The sequence below is a fragment of the Pyxicephalus adspersus genome, chromosome 1 (assembly GCF_032062135.1).
Source record: "Pyxicephalus adspersus chromosome 1, UCB_Pads_2.0, whole genome shotgun sequence".
Taxonomy (NCBI): Eukaryota; Metazoa; Chordata; class Amphibia; order Anura; family Pyxicephalidae; genus Pyxicephalus; species Pyxicephalus adspersus.
The window spans coordinates 20,940,611-20,961,556 of record NC_092858.1 but is presented as its reverse complement, the minus strand read 5'-3'; the positions used below and the strand labels follow the sequence as shown (position 1 = coordinate 20,961,556).

The 20,946-nt window shown below is 35.7% G+C and overlaps 1 protein-coding gene across 1 annotated transcript in view; it reads right to left on the bottom strand.

The window, feature by feature from the left end:
* ATP7B (ATPase copper transporting beta) overlaps window positions 1-20,946 on the bottom strand; it is a 30,256-nt gene that overhangs the window by 1,862 nt on the left and 7,448 nt on the right. Inside the window, exons 3-20 of the mRNA XM_072403379.1 lie at window positions 20,261-20,506; window positions 19,145-19,308; window positions 18,018-18,179; window positions 17,128-17,204; window positions 15,803-15,974; window positions 14,276-14,509; window positions 13,070-13,161; window positions 12,753-12,880; window positions 10,257-10,411; window positions 9,992-10,126; window positions 8,033-8,227; window positions 7,023-7,205; window positions 6,094-6,289; window positions 4,743-4,889; window positions 4,124-4,266; window positions 3,830-4,033; window positions 3,364-3,481; window positions 2,171-2,273 (exon numbers count right to left, since the gene is read on the bottom strand). Coding sequence (XP_072259480.1) covers window positions 2,171-2,273; window positions 3,364-3,481; window positions 3,830-4,033; window positions 4,124-4,266; window positions 4,743-4,889; window positions 6,094-6,289; window positions 7,023-7,205; window positions 8,033-8,227; window positions 9,992-10,126; window positions 10,257-10,411; window positions 12,753-12,880; window positions 13,070-13,161; window positions 14,276-14,509; window positions 15,803-15,974; window positions 17,128-17,204; window positions 18,018-18,179; window positions 19,145-19,308; window positions 20,261-20,506 — 2,854 coding nt within the window. The remainder of the gene's footprint in view (window positions 1-2,170; window positions 2,274-3,363; window positions 3,482-3,829; window positions 4,034-4,123; window positions 4,267-4,742; window positions 4,890-6,093; window positions 6,290-7,022; window positions 7,206-8,032; window positions 8,228-9,991; window positions 10,127-10,256; window positions 10,412-12,752; window positions 12,881-13,069; window positions 13,162-14,275; window positions 14,510-15,802; window positions 15,975-17,127; window positions 17,205-18,017; window positions 18,180-19,144; window positions 19,309-20,260; window positions 20,507-20,946) is intronic.

Sequence of the window (20,946 nt, the reverse complement as noted above, 5' to 3'; positions counted from 1 at the left end):
GGTCCATGGAAATCAATGAGACAGGGTATATGATGTAATCAGCATTAGATAAGTTCATTCTAGTTTCATGAGGTTATTATTGCCTACACATAGATATTCCTGCATTCACATTAGACCACTTTTACATTGTCTGCTGTTACCTCTCTTTTGGTGTTTATGACATATAACAACCTTGGCACAGCAGTAGGGGCCACACTGGTACCTAACTGCTGTTAATAATGTATACTGCCTGGCTGTTATACTGAACTATCTGCTTTATTACTCCGAATCATTGGCCTGAATGCTCTTTAGTGCTTAGTGGTTTTATTGCTGAACAATTAGAATCTTATCTAGCAATCTGTGCCTTACAAATCACCCGTTGTACATTTTCATATCTCTGTGCCTAAACAGTAACACAGTTCATAACCCAGAACACATCCTATTGCAAAAGTGCCTTCACTAACAGTTACATAAACACAGGCTTTCTAGTGTCATTTATTGCCTGAACGGATACACTAAATTTGTATAAACCAGAGCAACTTAGTCACACAGTCAACTCTGTATTCTCTTTTGACATCTTCTAAGAAAAATCATTGAAATGGACCTAATGGCACAGTGTCTCGGTCCGGAAAGGAGAATGTTTTTCTGAACATATTTTCTTTTTTAAAATGAAATGCCAACTTCTCCTTGTTTATTTCAGAGTATAAGGCACATGTCCTTTCTTATGACAGACCCTTCCTCAGATGCCACAATCACATTTTTGCTATTCACATGACAACAGAAGATGAGTTATGCTGGGTCAGCAAAAATAAAAAGCTGTTGACGGGTTTATTAACCAGGTACCTGGAGTTATATTAAAGAAGGATATTATTTGTTCTTACAGATTATATTTATCTTCCTATATTTATTAAAAAATATCCAAAGTTAAATAGCTGTTTTTTTTGCTTAAAAAGTGATTAGGTAACTGCATATCTAGTGGTAGTCAGTCACATTCAACTGTACTAGGAAAGTTTAACACCTATGCAGACTTCCTGACACCAAGGATGGGATTATGTTAATAGAACTGGATGGTTCAGCAATTTTCACAACTCCTGATCTTGGATAATCTTCAGTGGCAAATTCCATGGTGGCTGGAATGAGGCGTTTGTGCTGTGAGGATATAAATGCCGAGGTATCTCCTACATCAAACTAATAAAGCAGCTGGGATAGGCTGCAGAATTACTTCAACATTATAAGAACATTGTCTAGTTAAATATTACTAACCATTACTACATATACAATGATTTGGATAAATAGAACCTTCATGGACAAAAGTACCTGCACTGTGTTCTCTGGCCACAGAATACTCAGCAATGCCTTCCTGAACTTCTGGTTGTGGGGTCACAATGAGCACATCATACAATTATCCATATCCTAATCCCTATCCCCTCCACCTAAATTATGAGCCATAGTTAATTTGTGTGTGTAGAGTGTGTATGTGCATCTGCCTGTGCATATAGAGTTATGGCTGAAGTTGCAACCTACCTAGAAGCCAAAGAGGAATAAAAAATCACTTTCTTTACATATGGCAGCCAGAGTTTTTCCCTAATATCACATTCCTACATGTTTTACAGCATCCCTAGGGTGTGCCATATGCAGCCAGTTACCAACAAAACAGTTTCTCCCATTCAGAACAATGGAAACAAAAGCACTATGAATAAACACTGTGCAATTAATAAGGAAAAAGTCATTTTGCACAGCAGACATCATGTCCTGTAATTTTGCTATTCAGCTTACTGTACATCATGGAAGTCAGGAGGAGTTGGAATGATGCATTTTTTACAGGTCAGCTTTAACAAAAGCTATGTACATGCTAAGGTGAAGCTGCTGATGAGACATCTATGATACTGGCACAACCAGCTGTTTCATCACAATTCACCTCAACAGCATAAAAATGAAGAGGCTGATAAATAGAAGATGTTGGTGCCTTGCATATGTGCAGAGGATGGCACTGCCTAGGATAGACCTTCCAGAGAGTTAACAGATTTAAAGCACCCAGTGTGTAATTTTAATTTTCATACTCAGGGAAAGGAAAATTTTGGGGGTTTGTAACATAGGTGTAATGTTATGCAATGCCCTCATGTTATTTATGTGTGAATAATATCAGCAGTCAATCCATATCCTATCAAGCATAATCCAGGCTATCACTCACCACTTCAACTGTAATGATGACAAAACCACAGAAACAGAGGAAGCCGCCATCGCTGCTGATCCCATCCACGGCTGTAGCACCAACCCCAAAGGCAGAAAGACACCTTCAAAGAAATGATATAACAATACAGTCTTTAAAAATATTATTTATTGCAACCCTTGCATTCAAAATTTCTTAGATAGGCTTTGCTGACATACATTTTGTAATTTAAAGAATTGTATTAAAGATAAATAAAACAAAGACACAATAACATATTTTTGGCTAGAAATGTTTTTACACTTCTGACATCGCACTTAGCATATAGCTAGCAGTAGGTGGTTGCCCCTCTGGTTTATTGAATTCAGTTTTCCAGTTAAGGGAAATGTAAACACTATAGAATACAATACAAATATATTTTAGACCCCTAAAGCTTGGGGGAGCTACAAGGTAGCCCATTACTTTTTGTGTGGCTCTTAGGGCCCCTGCAAACTGCACTCTGTGTTTCCTTATTTCAGTGATTCTCTGTAATCTTCTGTCTTCAATAAATCCTATACAAATTTTACAGATTGACCATCTCCTGCAGAATTTATGCATCCTTTGATTTTCTTTTGCAGTATGAATGGAGTTGTTGATCACTGGCACTGCCAGTAGTCTTTGATGATGTCTTGTCTGCAGTCTGTGACAGTCACTTAATATTATGTTTAACTCTTTGGTGATGTCAGGGACCATACTTGAGCTCCTATATCAAAACAGTTGGCCAGTTGTGGACACTTGTGAGCTTCCAGTCTTATGGCAACAGTTTGGCCTTTTCTTTCCTGCATGACTGTGCCCCAGTGCACAAAGCTAGGTCCACAAACAGATGGTTTGATTATTTTTGTGTGAACGAACTCAAGTGGCCTACACAGAGTCACGATGCCAAGCCTACTGAACACTTTTGTTATAAACATTGTTTCCAGAAAATGAAGGCTATTATTGCTATAAGGGTGGCAAGGGTTGGGGGAATACCTTAATATATATGCAAATAGTTTTGTATGTTGAAGTCCAAAAAAGGATATCGGGTATTAACAAACCTATATCCATATAGTGTGTATTTTTGGCACTTAAATTTCAAATAATAAATTTCCCCATTTTTAGCACTTGTTTCCATAAATATAGAGCAATAGATAAGATTTATACAAGTATTTTAAAAGTAATTAAGTGTTTTATAGCCTTACCCGCTGCAATAGGAATGCCAAGAAGATTGTATATGAGGGCAAACATGAAGTTAAGTCTTATTCTTCTCACAGTCCTCTTTGAGAGATGAATGCTGGCAACTACATCAAGCAAATCATTCTGAAACATATAGTATGCACACGTTATAACCAAATAAATAGATTGGGCAGGGCCCCCTTATTCTCCTGTGCTATAGTTTATTAGTTTATACTCTTAAAATTTACCCCAGCTAAAGCTTACTGGTATAACCAGAATTGCCCCCCCCCCCCTTGTGATTTAAAGAACAACCACAGCTCACTTTAAACCCAATTTATCATTTATCATCATAAGTGAAGGTCTCTCCTATATCCTATCTCACCCTCAATGTGGGTACCATAGTAAACCCCTAATTAAATTAGCCTTTTTTTTCTGTTTCGTTGGCTCATAACATGTTATAGGAATTGTAATAATAATTGTACTGAAACATACTCTGATGAGAACAATATCTGCAGCTTCAATGGCCACATCAGTTCCGGTTCCAATGGCAATTCCGATATCAGCTCTGGCCAATGCTGGGGAGTCATTGACACCATCGCCCACCATTGCGACTCTCTTCCCTTCGTTCTGTAGTGCCTGGACTTTGGCTACCTTGTGAGAGGGGAGAACTTCAGCAAAAACCTTCTGGATCCCAACCTGTAATAAACCATGAGATAACATATTGTTTATAACCATATCTCTATGTAGAGCCTACTCTATATCACAACATGTATAAGATGACAATACCTGGGTAGCAATAGCTTTGGCAGTCTTTCTGTTATCACCAGTAATCAGTACAACATCCACTCCCATAGCCTTTAAAGTGTGCACAGCTAAAGCAGCTTCCTGCTTCACAGTATCTGCGATTGCAATCATTCCACACAATGCACCTTTATAGGGAAGAAGAGATTATTATATAGCATCTAATGTAACCATCTGATAAAAATTGACTACTGTGTGAAACCTGGTGTTTGATATTTATTTAAATAGTATTTACAAATTTACAGAATATGGGTTTTCTAAAGAAATTTAAACCCTAAACTGTCTGGTTGAAACTTTCTATAAAACCGTCTATAAGCACCAGACAGATAAGGAAGTGAGGGGGGGTATAGTTTTGCATTACTCACATGTGCACATATAATAAGATTGAGCTAATGAGCTGTATTGAGCTTACTTTTCAATAATTTGTATTTTTATTAGGACATGTGACAAAGTTGAAAGCTAATTTTAATTTTGTATACAACAAAATCATCATGCAAAATCAATACTCAGTGTATGAAAGTATGAAGCAACTATACATTATATATATATATATATATATATATAATGTCAGGTGGAAAAGGTGATACAAAGTGCATTACATTACCATCTATTGCAACCAGCACTGCTGTCTGTCCTTTCATTTCATGGCTGGTCATAGCATCATCTACATCATGGGAAATAGTAAGTCCATTGCGTCTCATCCATTCTCGGTTCCCAATTAATACAGAGTGAGGCTGTGGGGCAATGGCACCTGCAGTGTTCAGAAAAAAATACTAATCATTATTGAATAGAAATGAACATTACCTAGGGTGGGGAGTTTTTTTGCAGTGCACCCCACCTAATGTTTATTTGACTGTCACATAAAGATCTCTTAGACTAAAAGCAGTGTATTACAGTGTTATGCATATTACATCCTTTATGAAAAATTACTGGAATATTCTGAGCCAGAATATGTACACCCAAATTTTTTTTTTTTTTTGGCATAGATGGTGCCTGGTGAATGTATAAGGTCAAACCCTTTCTTTGAATGCACCTTCAATACTCTAATATGGGGATTTCTCTGTCTTGTCCATGTGGAGCAACTGAGTGTGTTCCCCTACTTCTGTAAATCACTCACTTCCTGTTGCATTTTTCCAAAAAATAAAAATCAGATAGAATGAAAACCCCTGTTATCAGCCATGGCAGTTTTGGGGATCCTGGAATTTATAAACATTTAAAAACTTGACATAATGGGTGTCAGAACAAGCAATAGTAAAAAGACCTTCAAAATCCATTTGTATTGCATTCAATACAAAATAACTGTATTGAATGCAATACATTGGATTTTTATGTGTAAAAGCAGTACATTGTTTTCAAGAACATTTATTTTATAGTATATATAATAGTATAATATGTATTTTTTTTCAATTTAAAAAAATTAAATTTTTTTTTTAAATATATAGATTTATTAGATTTATTCAATGTATTGTTTTTAAATGATTTTGTGTAAAAGACTTTATTATACTCATACTTTTATATTATACTGTAAAATAAATTTTCATGAAAAACAATGTACTGCTTTTAGACATATAAAACTGGAAAGAAATGAACCGCTAGGTAAGTTAAACTAAGTCTTGTTCCTGCCAACTGGCCTTCAACTGTGTACAAACCCAACCCAGCCTTGTTAATGGATCCGTTTGTCTCCTGCTTTGTACATCTTGTACCTTCCGCAACGTTGTAGAGTCCTGCCTATGGCTTGACCTTTCTGATCTGCGTTCCTGTATATTGTCTATCAGCATACTACTGACTGGCAAGAATGGCTCCTCTTGTTACCTTGGACAACCACCAGGCAGTGGTAAAGTCTGGTAGGTGGTATGCCAATATATTTTTCTTTTATAAATTCTGTTGCCCATTGTCTATTTTTCCTTTTACAAATGAATGCTACAACACTATTTTGAGTGGATTTACAAACATACCTTGTAATTCTGGTGTAATGATCAAGCTGCCGCCATCCTGTGGAGTGTGAAGTCCACTCTTGTAAATGTTGTGCTCATTCAAACCAACTTCACTCTGCACCAGGACACTTTCTACATGATTCACTTTACAACTGATTCCACAGCCTGGAACAGCCTGGAAGTCTGAGCAATAACCCAGAGTTTCCGTACCAAGCTCCTAAAAATACAAAATATGAAGCTTCTCAATAAAGAAACTTATAATCCTGCAAGGGCTATCTTTACCACTCTGAACAGCACAGGATAGAGGTAATTTATATTTGAACAATAATCAATTATGGAAAATATATAAATATATCTAATACCAGACATATAATTTAAATCCAGATATAAAGAAATATCAATTTTAATATGTTTTTACATAAAGTTGTGTACAGCCATCTCAACCTCTACAAAGACTTACCACTGTTCTAGTAAAGTGTAGTCCAGTTGGAATGTCAATGTTATGCTGTCCATAGCTGTCCCTGAATTTTACATGACTGGTGGTACTGTAGTGGCTGACAGCAATCACTTGATTGATGAATAAACCTTAATAATTACTAAATCAAATAAATGATAACTCCTAGCAGGTACAGTGTGAGAAGCTTAATATCACTAATGGTACACATCACACTCATGGAAGCCTCTCATACCATCGTTGCTATTGCTCATCTCCTGGAAATGCCATTTCACTGGATAAAGCATGCAGGTCAAAAGTCCTGACTTCACCTGGAAACTGGCCAGTGACGCTATCATTTTCTATTACAGGCTGTCAATGGCGGCAATCATTATTCTCCCATAAAAGGCATTCTTTAAATGAAAACCTCTAATTCTGACTTGATACAGTAACAATTATTTTAGAATACAATAGTCTTTCTTCATGTTAGAATGTGTTAAAGCCCAAATCTTAGTACCTCTTTGCAATATTTTGCAACAGCCATTCCCAGGGGATGTTCACTGCTGGCTTCCGCAGTCCCCACCACTGCCAGCATCCTTTTCAGAGGCATCCGTGTCACATCGCCAAGCAGCAGCACTCTCATAACCTTGGGGACCCCATGTGTTATTGTGCCTGTCTTATCAAACATCACTGTGTTTATCTGTAACAAGAAACATAATCACATTTTCCAAGCTGGTGTAGCCTCATGTCAGGCTATTGCTCATTTGTGACATTTACAATGCTTGTAGCCAACTTACAGAAGACATTAGGCTCCACGTATAGCTAAAGCTGGAACCCTTTGTATTCCTATTTTTGGACATTGTTGTGAAAAGTCCTTTGTAAGTCTTAGTCTACACAGACTGTTTCCCCAGCGTTTATTATTTAAAGGTTTAAACATTTAATGTTAAAAATGCCCATGTTTAAAATTTCCATTTATCCCAATGTGCATTTTGTTGATGAGCCGTAAAGAAAATTCATCCTGAGAAAGTTTTTTGCTATCTGTGCCCCAACTGAGAACATTCAGGCTATATACACACGCCAGATTATTATCGCTTGGTCGATCGGAAATTTGACATGTGTACAGAGGTCATCCAATGTTGTTCATGGATCAGTCCTGATGGATCCATGAATGACAGATGATGAACAACCCCAATAGAAGAGCAGAAGGTGCAGAATATGAGTTTTTTTTTACTCTCCCTTTCTTCTCCTATTGTGTACACAGAAATCCCCCCAAATAGACAAATGGCAATAGAAATACATCTAACGGGTTTTCTCAATTCTTTACTGTCTAAAATTAAAGCATTAAACATACTTAATATCAATATATAATTTATGTCCAATTAGGTGTTTGGTAAAAAGCACATTTTGTCACTCCATAAAAAGAATTTATTGTAGAAGACTCTAGACTGTAATTTATAAAATATTCATATTTCAAATAATTAGCTATTTGATATTTCTCTAGTAAGCTCAATAATAGTAGAAACCAACCTTGTGTGCCAGTTCCAATGGTTCTCCACCTTTGATAAGGATGCCATTTTGTGCAGCTACTCCAGTACCCACCATGACCGCAGTGGGTGTAGCCAGGCCCAGGGCACAGGGGCAGGCAATAGACAGCACAGTGATGGAAGTCTGAAACGCCACCCGAATGATCACTTCGGCCCTAGACATTGTTTTGCTGTAACCCTGAAAGTAAACAATGAAATTAAAACAGAATTACAATGGCTGATTAGTTTTAGTATGTTGGTTTTTTGTTCAAGGCAGAGCTGTTAAAACCCTCACTACTTCCCACCACTACATATCTACACTCTTATTGTGTATTACTTCCCCCACCTCCTAGATTGTAAGCTCTTCAGGGCAGGGTCCTCTCCTCCCCCTGTGTCATATATGTCGTATAATGTTGGCGCTATATAAATCCTGTTTTTTATTATTATTATTTTTTTTATATTAATAATAATAATAATAATATTATTATTATTATTATTATTAATGGAATGGATGAGTTTGATTTTGTTCCATTAAAAAAGAAAACACACTGTTTTCAAGGGCAAGCAAATGGCTGCATACAAGCAGTTAAAAGTTAAATCCTGTTTTTTATTATTATTTTTTTTTTAATATTATTATTATTATTATTATTATTATTAATGGAATGAATGAGTTTGATTTTGTTCCATTAAAAAAGAAAACACACTGTTTGCAAGGGCAAGCAAATGGCTGCATACAAGCAGTTAAAAACTGCCTAGTGGTTACCTCCCATTACCACCCTTGAACCCTTAAAGTTTCTTTATCACCAAACCACTTGCAGCCTTAGTTTTAAAGCCAAAACTATATACCCTTCTATACATAATTTATTTGTTTGATGTTTAATGGTTTCCATCACTATTTTAATGCCTGTATTTTTGGGTGCAGCTTACAGAGTTAGTTTAAGGGGGTATTTGTAAAGGAATATAATAAGGAATACGTGTCAAGTTGTAAACAGTAAAGGCATTTTTGGGGGGTTAATTATAGACAAAAACAGGGTAATGTGTTAGGTGGTGTGTTAGAAGGCACTTTACATCAGTTATAGTTAAGGAAGCTCCAGAATTTTCATTTGTTCTTGGCACAGAACACTCAACAATGTAAAAAAATCTTAATGCTAAGTCATTGGCACCAAGACCTAATGCAAGGATGAGATAATGGACTTACGTAAAAGACAACATGGAATTAAACATGGTTTTAGTGCTGCACTCAGCAGTTAGTTGCTCAGTGTGAACAAAGCGTAAAAGTAAATCCTGCAAAAAAACAGTGAGCTAAACGGTTATCCAAAAGAGGTGACAGTAAACTTAGAAGAGAATAGGGGTGCAAATCTACACATACACTGAACAATTGGGACAATAAAACCAACTATATAAACTTTCTGACTGCAGAGGATACAATGCAAGTAATTACACAATGGCATACATAGATTTTCTAAATTTTTTTCCACCCTTACCAAATCTATAAAATCTGGGCTGTTATCCGTCTGTGGGAAAGTCAGCTGTGATCCATAAATGACTGAATATTATTATGACACCATTTTTTTTATAGCTCTGACATATTATGCAGCGCTGTACAAGTCCATAGTCATGTCACTAGCTGTCCCTCAAAGGACTCACAATCTAATGTCCCTACTTCAGTCATATGGCATTAATACAGAGTAAGACCAGATTTTTGGGGGGGCGGAAGCCAATTAACCTACCTGCATGTTTTTTCGGACTGATTATAAACTAAATCTTAGCATTTACACATACATTAGTGCAGGTATCAATAGAAAAAGAGAGAATGATACACAAGGGAGAGCAAAATTAGTGCCAAGCCTTTTTGGAGGCACTGGGTAATAAGTTATTACAACTAAATTTTTTTAATAATATCAAACAATTAATGCAGGTAATATACAGACGTTCTAAAAAATAAATCATTCTTTTAACTTACAGGAAAATACTTGATAATGATATCAAAGTTTACAAAGCCAACTGTGATCCAGGCAATCAATGTGATGATGGAGATAATAATTATAAAAGGAACAAAGTATCCACTGATTTTATCGGCCAGCTGCTGGATAGGTGCCTGAAAAATATAAATTAATTATTAGAAAAGGTTCTGCAAGGTCATGATGATAGAAAAGAATAAATAACATTTAAAATGGACAAATAAAATGATCTGAACATTTACATAGTACAGCATTGTGTATCCTTACCTTGGACATCTGAGCTTCTTCCACTAACTTCACAATTTGTGCCAAGGTAGTGTCAGAGCCCACATGAGTCGCCTCCACCAACACAGAGCCATGGGCGTTAATAGACCCGGCTATAACAATGCTGCCTGGCTTTTTCCTGACAGGCATGGGCTCACCTAAATAACACAGAAATAGGAAAACATGAGAAAATCAATGGATGTAACTGTTATTGATGACCATCTTATATTTAGGACTTTGCTGATCTGACTTTCATCTAGCATGCTATAATACAATGTAATTAAAGGGATGTTTTTAAACAATTACCAAGTTTTTCAATGTTTTTTATTGGCATCTTTACAAGGTGTCAGTATAAAATGCAAAAACAATTATTTTTTGGAGCATTCAAGGGTGTCATAATTATTCTGGCTGTTTTAAAACACAATAACTATTCTTCAGACTGGGGGAGATGATGATTATACATCACTTTACTCTAAATAGATAAAAGATGGATTTATTTATACCAGCCAGATTCGTAATGTTCCCGTTAGATGGGATTTTCTGTCCTAACCACAAGAGGTCATTAAAGCTTCATGAGATTTACATTTTGCATTTCTGAATTCCTATTTTATTTTTGACGAGGACAGTTTCTTGTCCTATGTCCTTATTATTCTCACATACTTATAAAAAATATGATACACACCGTCAGAGGCTTTTTAACTAGGATAAGGTAAGATAAGCAGTACACAGTAATATGAACATCAAAGAGTATTGTTTTCTTTGTTCTGTAAGTATAGCGCCTACAATCAAACAAGAACAGTCTAATCTTATAAATTCTGATATAATAGCGCGCATTGCTGCATGTTTATTAGAAAAATGTAACCAAGACTATAAAAATCTGGGATATAAACACAGCCCAATACATAACTCCAAACTGAATAAAGCCACATATAAATGTAAAATAAATGCAAAAATAAACCTAAAAAAATAACCAATACGGTTCCAGAGCTTTACATAATACCCCAATGCACACCTTCACTTCTAGAACTGCACTTTCCAGAACTTTGTGACCTTTAAATATTAGGTAGGCTAATTTACAGATATCTAGAAACCACATCCAATTTCATATATTACGTCAACTGGATGATGGGATGCTGCAGAAAATGCAGTGTAAACTGACTTTATTAAAACATATACATTAAAATTATTAAAACTCACAAAGCATCAACTACAACTGTAGTTAAAATGTTCACTGTGAGAGACTTCTGTTCTAACTCAGCCATTGAAGTTTTCCAATATAGTTCCAGCAATGTCTCATTGTCCATTTATATGAATGGGTTGGTATATTTCACTGAATGTGGTTTGTGGATATCTTTACACTTTTGTGATTGGCTGCAGGCATCTCATTTTTCCCACTCTCTACCAACGATCTATGGAACTTGCTATTGGAAAACTTCCCTCCATTTTGCCTATTCAATATTCCTTTGAATAAAAGCTTTCTTCCCCTTCCGAGCTAAGCAGTGAATATCTCCCTTCCCTTCAATCTGTTACCTTTCCACTAAGCAACAAACCAAATTCACTAATAAGTGTTTACAATGGAAACTAAATCCCCTTTTGGAACATATACTATAACAGATTTATAATATTAGGTTATGCCATTTCCATCATACATACAAATTGATAGCCTCCTATACGTTATACAAAAATAATTCAATTGTGAGTTTAAAGATCACACAAGCATAGCACACTTTGGATGATGCCATTCCTCAATCTCGTACTTAGACACCACGGTTCCTAAATAAAAACCCTATCTTTCATGTCGCTCTTTGATTAACTATTACCATCAACTTTAAGTCTCTGTATCCCCTGAAGAAGCCAATGAGCAAAACGCGTCAGGAATAAGACAAACTCTTATGATACTGAAATTGACACTATGTGACATGTAAAAAAAACTGGCCTCATGAGATGTTTTATAGCTAAGTAATTGCCAAAAAAAGCCTTATTTTTCATTCTCCAATTTTACTATCTGTACATCATGTTAATTGGCTGTAGCGCCACAGAAGGGAAACCTATTTAAAGTAATGGTTAACATAACCAATATTTGGAGGTCAGATTGTTCTAGTAAGGGCTGGTGGATGTGTGCATTAGGGTGAGTAAATGTAGAATTACTTTTTTTTTAATAAATAATATTTTGATTTTCTATCTATCTTATTTAGGTGGAATGATGATGGAAATTGATGTTTTTTTCAATCATTTGATTAATAATTACGTTGAATCATGGCAATCCACATAAAACAAGTGGATGGTACATTACATTGTAGTTGATCATGAAGAATCGATTTATATGACAATAATGTATACATATACAACAATGTATATGTAACATACAGAATGATTTTATCCTATCCATTCTAAAACAAGGCTTTGCATTTCTTTAAACCTATTTATCTTCTTAGGATAATCTCTAAATACCAAGCACTACGTTCTTCATCCTTCACCTGTCATTCATAACATAGTTACCTGTGATAAGAGATTCATCAGCCATAGACGTCCCTTCAATTACTTTCCCATCAACTGGAAACTTGCCTCCGGGCACAACCTTCACAATATCTCCCCTCTGTACCAATTCTACAGCCACCTGTTCCTCTCTGTAACACCAAAGAAGAGAACAAACAAGCAACCTTTAAATGGACTTACAAGATGTATGTTGAAGTTATCAATTTAAAAGGACTTCTCCAGCAAGGAATAATACTTTTCCTTAGTACAGTAGAGTTGTGAACTGTCTTTTCTCTTTGTAGCCATAGCAAGATATACAGTAAGCAAGCAAAGCGCATTACCTTAAAACTGAGAAGTTTGGTCCGAGTGTCACAACAGTCGCCTCTGTAGCTTGCAGTGATATGAGTTTAGCTAGAGCCTCTGATGTTTTACTCTACAAAATACACAGAAATATAAAAATAATAATAAAGCAGATATAATAATTGAAGCAAATAAAGTAAACAGGTCACCCTGACAAATTGAAATAACTACTGTAACCCCTGGCTATTCTCCGTCCACATTTTCCAACCAAGTTGGAGCTTTGGCAAAGCGAATGCCTCACTATGTTCTTAACTTACTTTGTTATGGACAACAAAGTGAAAAATTCAAACTCAAAGACCTTTCACAAACTACCATTGAATATTTTGTTTATTTTTGTTTAGGCTTTTGTGTAAATGAGGAATTGACATTTTCCAATGATTTATCCCTTTAAAAACAAGCAATAAGTTCCTAACTTCCTGTTTGAGCTACTTTTTCTGCACTGAAATTCCAACCAACACTTGCAGTCTTGTATGCCAAACAACAAAATAATTCCCTCCTCTCTCTGGGAAGATCCACATGAATATGTTGATTGCTTCAAACAGAACTACAACACATGATCTGATTTATAAAAGCTCTCCTGGAGAATATAGTAGGCTATCACGGTAGAAGCATGGATTCCTGAAAAATAATTTGCTATTGGTTGTCAATTTTTTTCAATTCTGGACCAGATCCAATCCAGGTTTGCTGGATTACCCATGTTCTCCCATGACTATCTCCCAGTCTATCTTCTCTGCTCTTGGAAAGTTTTAATAAATCAGTGACTTAAAACAATTACAAGTGTGCAATTACAGCACAGAATTAATTTCATATTTGTTTATTTTATTTTTTATGTGTAGTTTTTTTTCCTCTCTGCAAGACTCCCAGTCCTTTTTTTACCAAGCTAAACAACCAACAAAGCCAAGATGCACATTTAAATTATCTACAAGAAAATGCCCAGCAGCAAACACTTTTATCATTTTACAGAGGATTATCACATTTAAATAAGAGGTAAATGAATACAGCTAGATTTAAAGGATTTTTATTCTAATCTGGGGATCATTTCTCTGCCAAGAGATCTGCTGACAATACCTACCATGCCTTGTCATTCTGGACTTGTATAGCACACAGTAATGGGTAAAGCTTTCCCGAGATAAATTAGAATAATGATTTCCTGGTGAGCCCCACTGGGACCAATCTAACACAATTACCTTTGCTATGTGTTCAAGCCATCTTCCCAGAGCAATGAACATGAACAGCATGGGAGGTGTATCGAAGAAGGTCTCTGGGCTCTGCTCAGCCTTCTCCACCATGGCCACAATCAGGATAACCACTGAATAAATGTATGCAATGGTGGTTGCTAGAACAATCAGAACATCCATGTTTGTTGCCTTGTGCTTTAAAGACTTGTAGGCCTGCACATAGAAGTACCATCCTCCAAAGCACTATGGAAGAGAAAGGATACGAACACAATATTTATACATCATTTGTTACTTGACTTTTTAGTATGGGGTCTTAAGATTGTAATGTAAACAAACCAGGCTAATGTGATTATTTTATTACTATTATATAGTACTATTATACCACTAATATTATATTTTGTGCTCAATGGTTAGTACTTGACTTGCAGCACTAGGGTCTTAGGTTTGAATCTCAGCCAGGACACTATCTGCATGAAGTTTGTAAGTTTCATTTGCATGGTTTACTTTTGGTTTACTTTTGGTCAACTTACATTTCAAAAACATTCTGGCATGTGAATTAGCTTCTGGAATTCCTTTAGTGGGGCACAACTATGCACTCTGTAAAGTGCTGGGTATATAAACTGGCACTAAATAAATACATGATAATAGTAATAATTATTATTATTATTATTATTATTATTAACAATTACCATTTATAAAGTAATATTCAGCTTGTTCAAAATTACACAGCTGGGGTTTTATTTGTGCAATATTGTATAAAAGCATGCAATAAACAATAAATAAAATAAAAAGTATAAATTAAATTGTTCAAGACATGTTCAATGGTATGTTTGTAATTTTACACTTTTTACACAAAATTACACTTTTTACACATTACTTTACAGGGAAAATTAAACTGTTCACAATAGTGTACTGCAAGCTCATCTATCTATCTATCTATCTGGATACGGCCCATAGGATTTGTAATTCTATGGGAAAACTGTTGACTATACATAAGGCTGTGTGGGAAACCCCCTGGGGCTTGTTACTCATAAGGTAATCAGATTTCAGTCATTATTGTGTGGATTATTAAAACAAATCTGCAAGGACTAAATTAGCAAATAACCTAACTGCATGTTTTTGGAATGTGGAAGGAAACCAGAATGCCCGGAGGAAACCCAGACTAATATGGGGAGAACCTGCAAGCTCCATGCAGATAGAGTCCTGGCTGAGATTGGGACCTAGCACTGCAAAGGTAAGAGTGCTAACCTCTGGGCCACCAGACTTGCATGTGATGTGGAATTCTGTGTTTTAACTCACTCAACAAGACACAGGAAATATCACTCTGAAAGTAGATATATTCTACTTCTTTAGTAAATAAAAAAAAAATTGGATTTGGACATTTGAAGAAATCAAAAAATCATTTTAAAGTCTGCAGAACCCCTGAAAAGGAACGCTTTAAAATGTCATATTCAATATTTTTTGTTTTAAAAATTTTAATTTAATTTTAATTTAATTAATTTAATTTAATTTAATTTTAAAAAAATCTACACCAACCTGAACTAAAGAACAGAGAATAAAAAAGATGAGGTTCATAATAGATAGCCCGGGAATAACGTTTGCATCCAGTGCTGATAGCTGTTTTCTGTTTTTAGCAAATAACATATAAATCATGATACAGATGACAGGAATCCCAAAAATGAGGCTGGACAAAAATGAGTTTCTCCAACTGAAATAAAAGATAACAATACATGTCATTTATTATCTAAGACATTTACATTTTTCTTTATAACATTTCTCTGTGGTCTAATGCCAATGATTTTGTTGATTGAATTCATCTCCCCCAATACTCTGAGGACCCCAGCGTTGCAAATGGCAAACCTCTAGGTGCTTCATACAAATATGGGGGTATGAACATCAAAGGAGACAGACACCCAAAATAACATCAAGTGAAATTATTGAGAATCAAGGATTAAATCTCAGTAGTAAACAGGGAAGGTGTAGGGCAGTGGTCATCAATTTACAAGGTATAGAGAGCCTTGACTATGATCCCTGACATCACCAAAGGACCACAGTTTATCAGGATAGGTAATACGAGAGAGGAGTATTGGATATCCCAAACATTATATGAAATGATGCTCAGATACTATGAACAATATCCCAAAAGTTTTGTTGAAGACATAGTACAGGTCTTCAAACCAAGTTCTAAAAGATTGCATGTGGAAATGCAAGTTGGACATCAGGAGACTATGGTGTAAATGCACGGGTCACCGATGGCCCAGATGTACCCATTTTATACTGAATGTAATGCTTTATACCAGCGGTATTAGGTTGATTCAGTTGTTCTGCTTGAACATTTATTATAAATTACCAACAAGAATCTCTGTGGATATCCAAAAGGCTGCTATATTTCCTTTATTCCTTCCTTGGTATTCGGAGATGTTTAGAGCTATGCAGTAAGTAGTGTCTAAGATCTCCTGTATGTGATATGCTAACTTCATTCTATCTGCACACTATCTCTGCATAACGTTGCAGTCTTACAGCTGCTGATGTCTGCCCTCCATCAGTCAATTCTGCCCCCATCCCCAACCTGGATGACATTTAAATGTAACGATTAATATGAAAATAATTTTGAAATATGGAGGGGGATTTGTTAAAAAAAAATGATCCAGCTTGGGTGCCAGATTTGCTAGGTATGCCATTGAGTAGCAGTCTGAATGTTTAGAATGCAGTTACTTTCTCACTACACCTTTAACATGATGATACTTTTATACAGCCGACCTTGTTAGATAGCAAACAACTGGATCAGTGGGCTATATGGAACTAGTCACATGGCTAAATAATGAGACGCAAACTAATAATCATAATTCATCTATACTTACTGCCTTATTTCCTGTTTATGATCCAGGTTATGAGCTGTGGGATCCCTTTTGGGTAATGACGCTTGAAATCCAATTCCCTGGTAAAGAAGTAAAGAAATGTCCACAATAAAGAAGAAAAAAAAATGAATATATTGCAGCTCACTAGTGCTTAGATGTAATAACTACATTAGTCCTGTGTCACTCCTGACTACAAAACATCCCCCATCATGTTGATAATATAGGGAAAAGTGTTCTGTTGTCCCAAAGAGAGAACTGAGAAAGACTGATAACATTTTTTATGCAGGCAAAGCCCACATGGAGGCTTACTTGGCATCTGGCAGATTTACAGGTATTTTTTTACTCTTTATTTTGTCCTGACCAACTCATGTGCATTACCTCTAGTTGGTCCAATGCTTTCCTCACCCTAGCTCTCATGGAATAAACAGATTTGTACATTTTCCAATTTTTTATGTTTGCTCTTGGTTTGGACTGAAATGATAGATGTTGGTTATTAATTTTTGATGTTTAGCACATTTGTTTAAATACATTTTATTTCCTTCTATACTGTTATATTGCTTGTTTATTGCAATTCTATTATAGAGCACTTGTTGACTACTTATGCTTAAAAAATAAATAAAGGTCCATATATGAGCTAGAAGAGAAAAGTTATTCTCTATTCTATTCTCTGCTCCAAGTAGCTGGGATATCAGATGATCCATTTTAGATTAATTTTTGACAGCACACAAATACACAAATCTGCTGTAAAGTTGCATATGCAGCCTCTACTGTGCCAACTGCTGGTTGCAAATGTTATATATTAAAAAAATACATGCAATATTACATAATTTTCTCTTAGGGAAAGAAAAACTATCATTTACCCTAACAAATTATTTTGACTGATTAGACCTCACCTCTATCACACGAATGATGTCTCTTGGGCCAACAACTTCTGGATCAAACTTGACTTGTGCTTTGCAGGTAGCCAGAGCTACGGTGGCCTGGAGAATACCTGGCGTTCTCATCAGTCGGGATTCAATGTTATGGACACATGATGCGCAGGTCATCCCTGTAACCTTTACATAAAAACAAGGATAATAATAAACTTCTGAACTGCAAGGTGGCTATTTTGTATTTCAATATTTTTATTGATTTTTAAACATAGGAATAACAAAAACAATAAGGGGGCTATTTTAGGAATCTAAAAAAATAAAACCTATTATTTTTTATCATTTTTTGGTGACCCCTATTTATTTATATTTCCATCATTCTGTCACCTTGTAGTTGGCTGTGATGTCAGACTATACCTGTAACCTCATCAACTCAAGCTTTTAAATTTTTCTATTAGTTCATCATGTTTATAAATTGTGGTTATGAACATGATCACCTATGCCACCAACCATTTGAGTACACTTGTGTCACTGGTAACTGTGACAGTAATTACCAGAGGAATGTGTAAAATGTAATTGTTTTGGGAAACAGGTAAATCAATAGGTTTAGTGCACCTGGATGTGCAGCTGTGTGTACATTCAACATAAAATTGCCAACAGGAAGGGAAGTTGGTTTAATACTTGGTTTTTATAGTTTGGTTCCATTTTAAAGCTAACTTAAGGTCGCACACCACTTTGTATCTTTATAGTCACAGAGATTATTTTGATCTGTGACTGATTTTTGCTTGAAAGTGCCCCAAAAATTATTTTGGTAAGTAAAAATGCTGTTCCTCTCTGTAGTGCTCTGTATTGGCAGAGTTGAGTAATGGTCACACATAAGTGTCCTCATGCAGAAGAGAGTTGTATCTGACCAGATCTGTTGAAATTTTTCCTATGGATGTTTTTTGGTGCTTAGATATATTTAGAAACCTGCACACACAAAGGCTAATAAAATGGAGGCTGTTAGTACATTATAATATAGTATATTAGAGGAGTATTACACTGAACATCTGAATCTGTTGGTGGCTTCCATGTGGATCAGAAAACAGTTTTCAGTGAAGGCACTTTGACAAATCTTGCTTCCAGCAAAGGGATTTTAATCTTAAACTTACCACTAGCTCAATACTACCATGTGTAGCAGTGCAGTCTTCCAATACTACCGCTCCAAACCCCAAATTTTCAATGAGTTCTGCTATTTCACTTGGTTCAATCCAGTCTGCTCTGTATCTGACCTCTGCCTTACCAGCCATTAATGCCACCAGCACAGAAACAATACCTAGTGAGTAAAAGGTTATTATATAATCATTATCATTATGGAATGTTGTTCAGAAACGTAGCTTATTCTGACTTGTTTTCTTATTTTTTTAGTCTACAGTTTAGTATACAGTATGTAGATCAAATGCCTAATGGGATCACACCATCATTTGTTTTACATTTTCACAATGATCCCATTATTTTAATATCTGTTCCATAGAAAACAACAGTAAAAAGATGACCAATTGACAAATAGCTTAATGGCATACAAAGAATGAGTATTAGTGTTTAGAATATGTTCCTACGATCCCTGTAATATGGGGAACAATATGGAGAATAATAAAGAACACAGATAAAATAATCAGTGAAGAAAGTAAAATAGGCTATAATCATAAAGGGAATCAAGACTAAGGATGAGATCACTGCCCACCCAAGTGCGGTCGTTCAGCTATATATATAAAATTATAGTATATCTCAGATGCACAGAAAAACTTTCTGCACCGTGTACCTATGCAACAATAGTATTCTCATTTACATACCTATTACCATATGAATAAAGCATGTAATTGACTATCAGTCCTCACCATGAGGACATGAAGCATATAACTTAAGGACATGTATTGAGACACAGGGCCTGATTTATTACAGCTCTCCAAGGCTGGAAAGGATACACTTTCTTCAGTGAACCTGGATGATCCATAAAACTTGGAATGGATCTGATCCAGGAATTCAAACATTTGCTAACAAATAGTAAATTACTTTAGGAAATCCATGCTAGGTTTGCTAGATCACCCAGCTTCACCGAAGAAAGTGTATTCTCTCCAGCCTTGGAAAGCTTTAATAAATCAGGGCCACAAAATAGATAACTTGACAAATAGCAGTGAGGTCAAAATCACCAGGCATGTATATATTTTATTTTAGACTATAATTTTGGATCTTTGTCCCTGTTATGGAAGACATTACAAAACAGATACCATCTTTCTTCTTTAGATTCCTCTCGATGTTAGACACACATGAAGCACATGTCATCCCTGTGATCTGTATAACACATTTCTGTGGCGAGGTATTATCGCTCAGAGGAATATCAATATCCAGATTTGGCTTCTTAGGAATAACATCCACAATATAATCCTGATGGGTAGTCAATTCTTTAGACATTACTGAGGAATTTTGCTTTGTGTCAGGTTCTGTCTGATTGGTGGTTATGGGCATTGAAGAATCTAAAACACACAAATGGAACCATATGTTTATAGGCGTGACAGAAAATCCCAACACCTCCAAAATATTTGCCAGCTAAAATATTATCTGTAGAATGGAAGAAAATAGAATGAACCTAGTGTTATATTTTATGCATCTCTCAGTCTCAAGCCTTTCCCTATTGCAATCTAAAACACATCTAACAGTCTCATTTAATTATATGTTTCTGTATCCTCATTACATTTACATCTCATATATACTGTCTATACATTACCTATCCCAGAGCCCTGCACTCTGTGGATTTTTTTTTATCCCAGAACCCTGCACTCTGTGGATTTTTTGTTATCCCAGAGCCCTGCACTCTGTGGATTTTTTTATCCCAGACCCCTGCACTCTGTGCTTTATGTATCCCAGACCCCTGCACTCTGTGCTTTATGTATCCCAGACCCCTGCACTCTGTGCT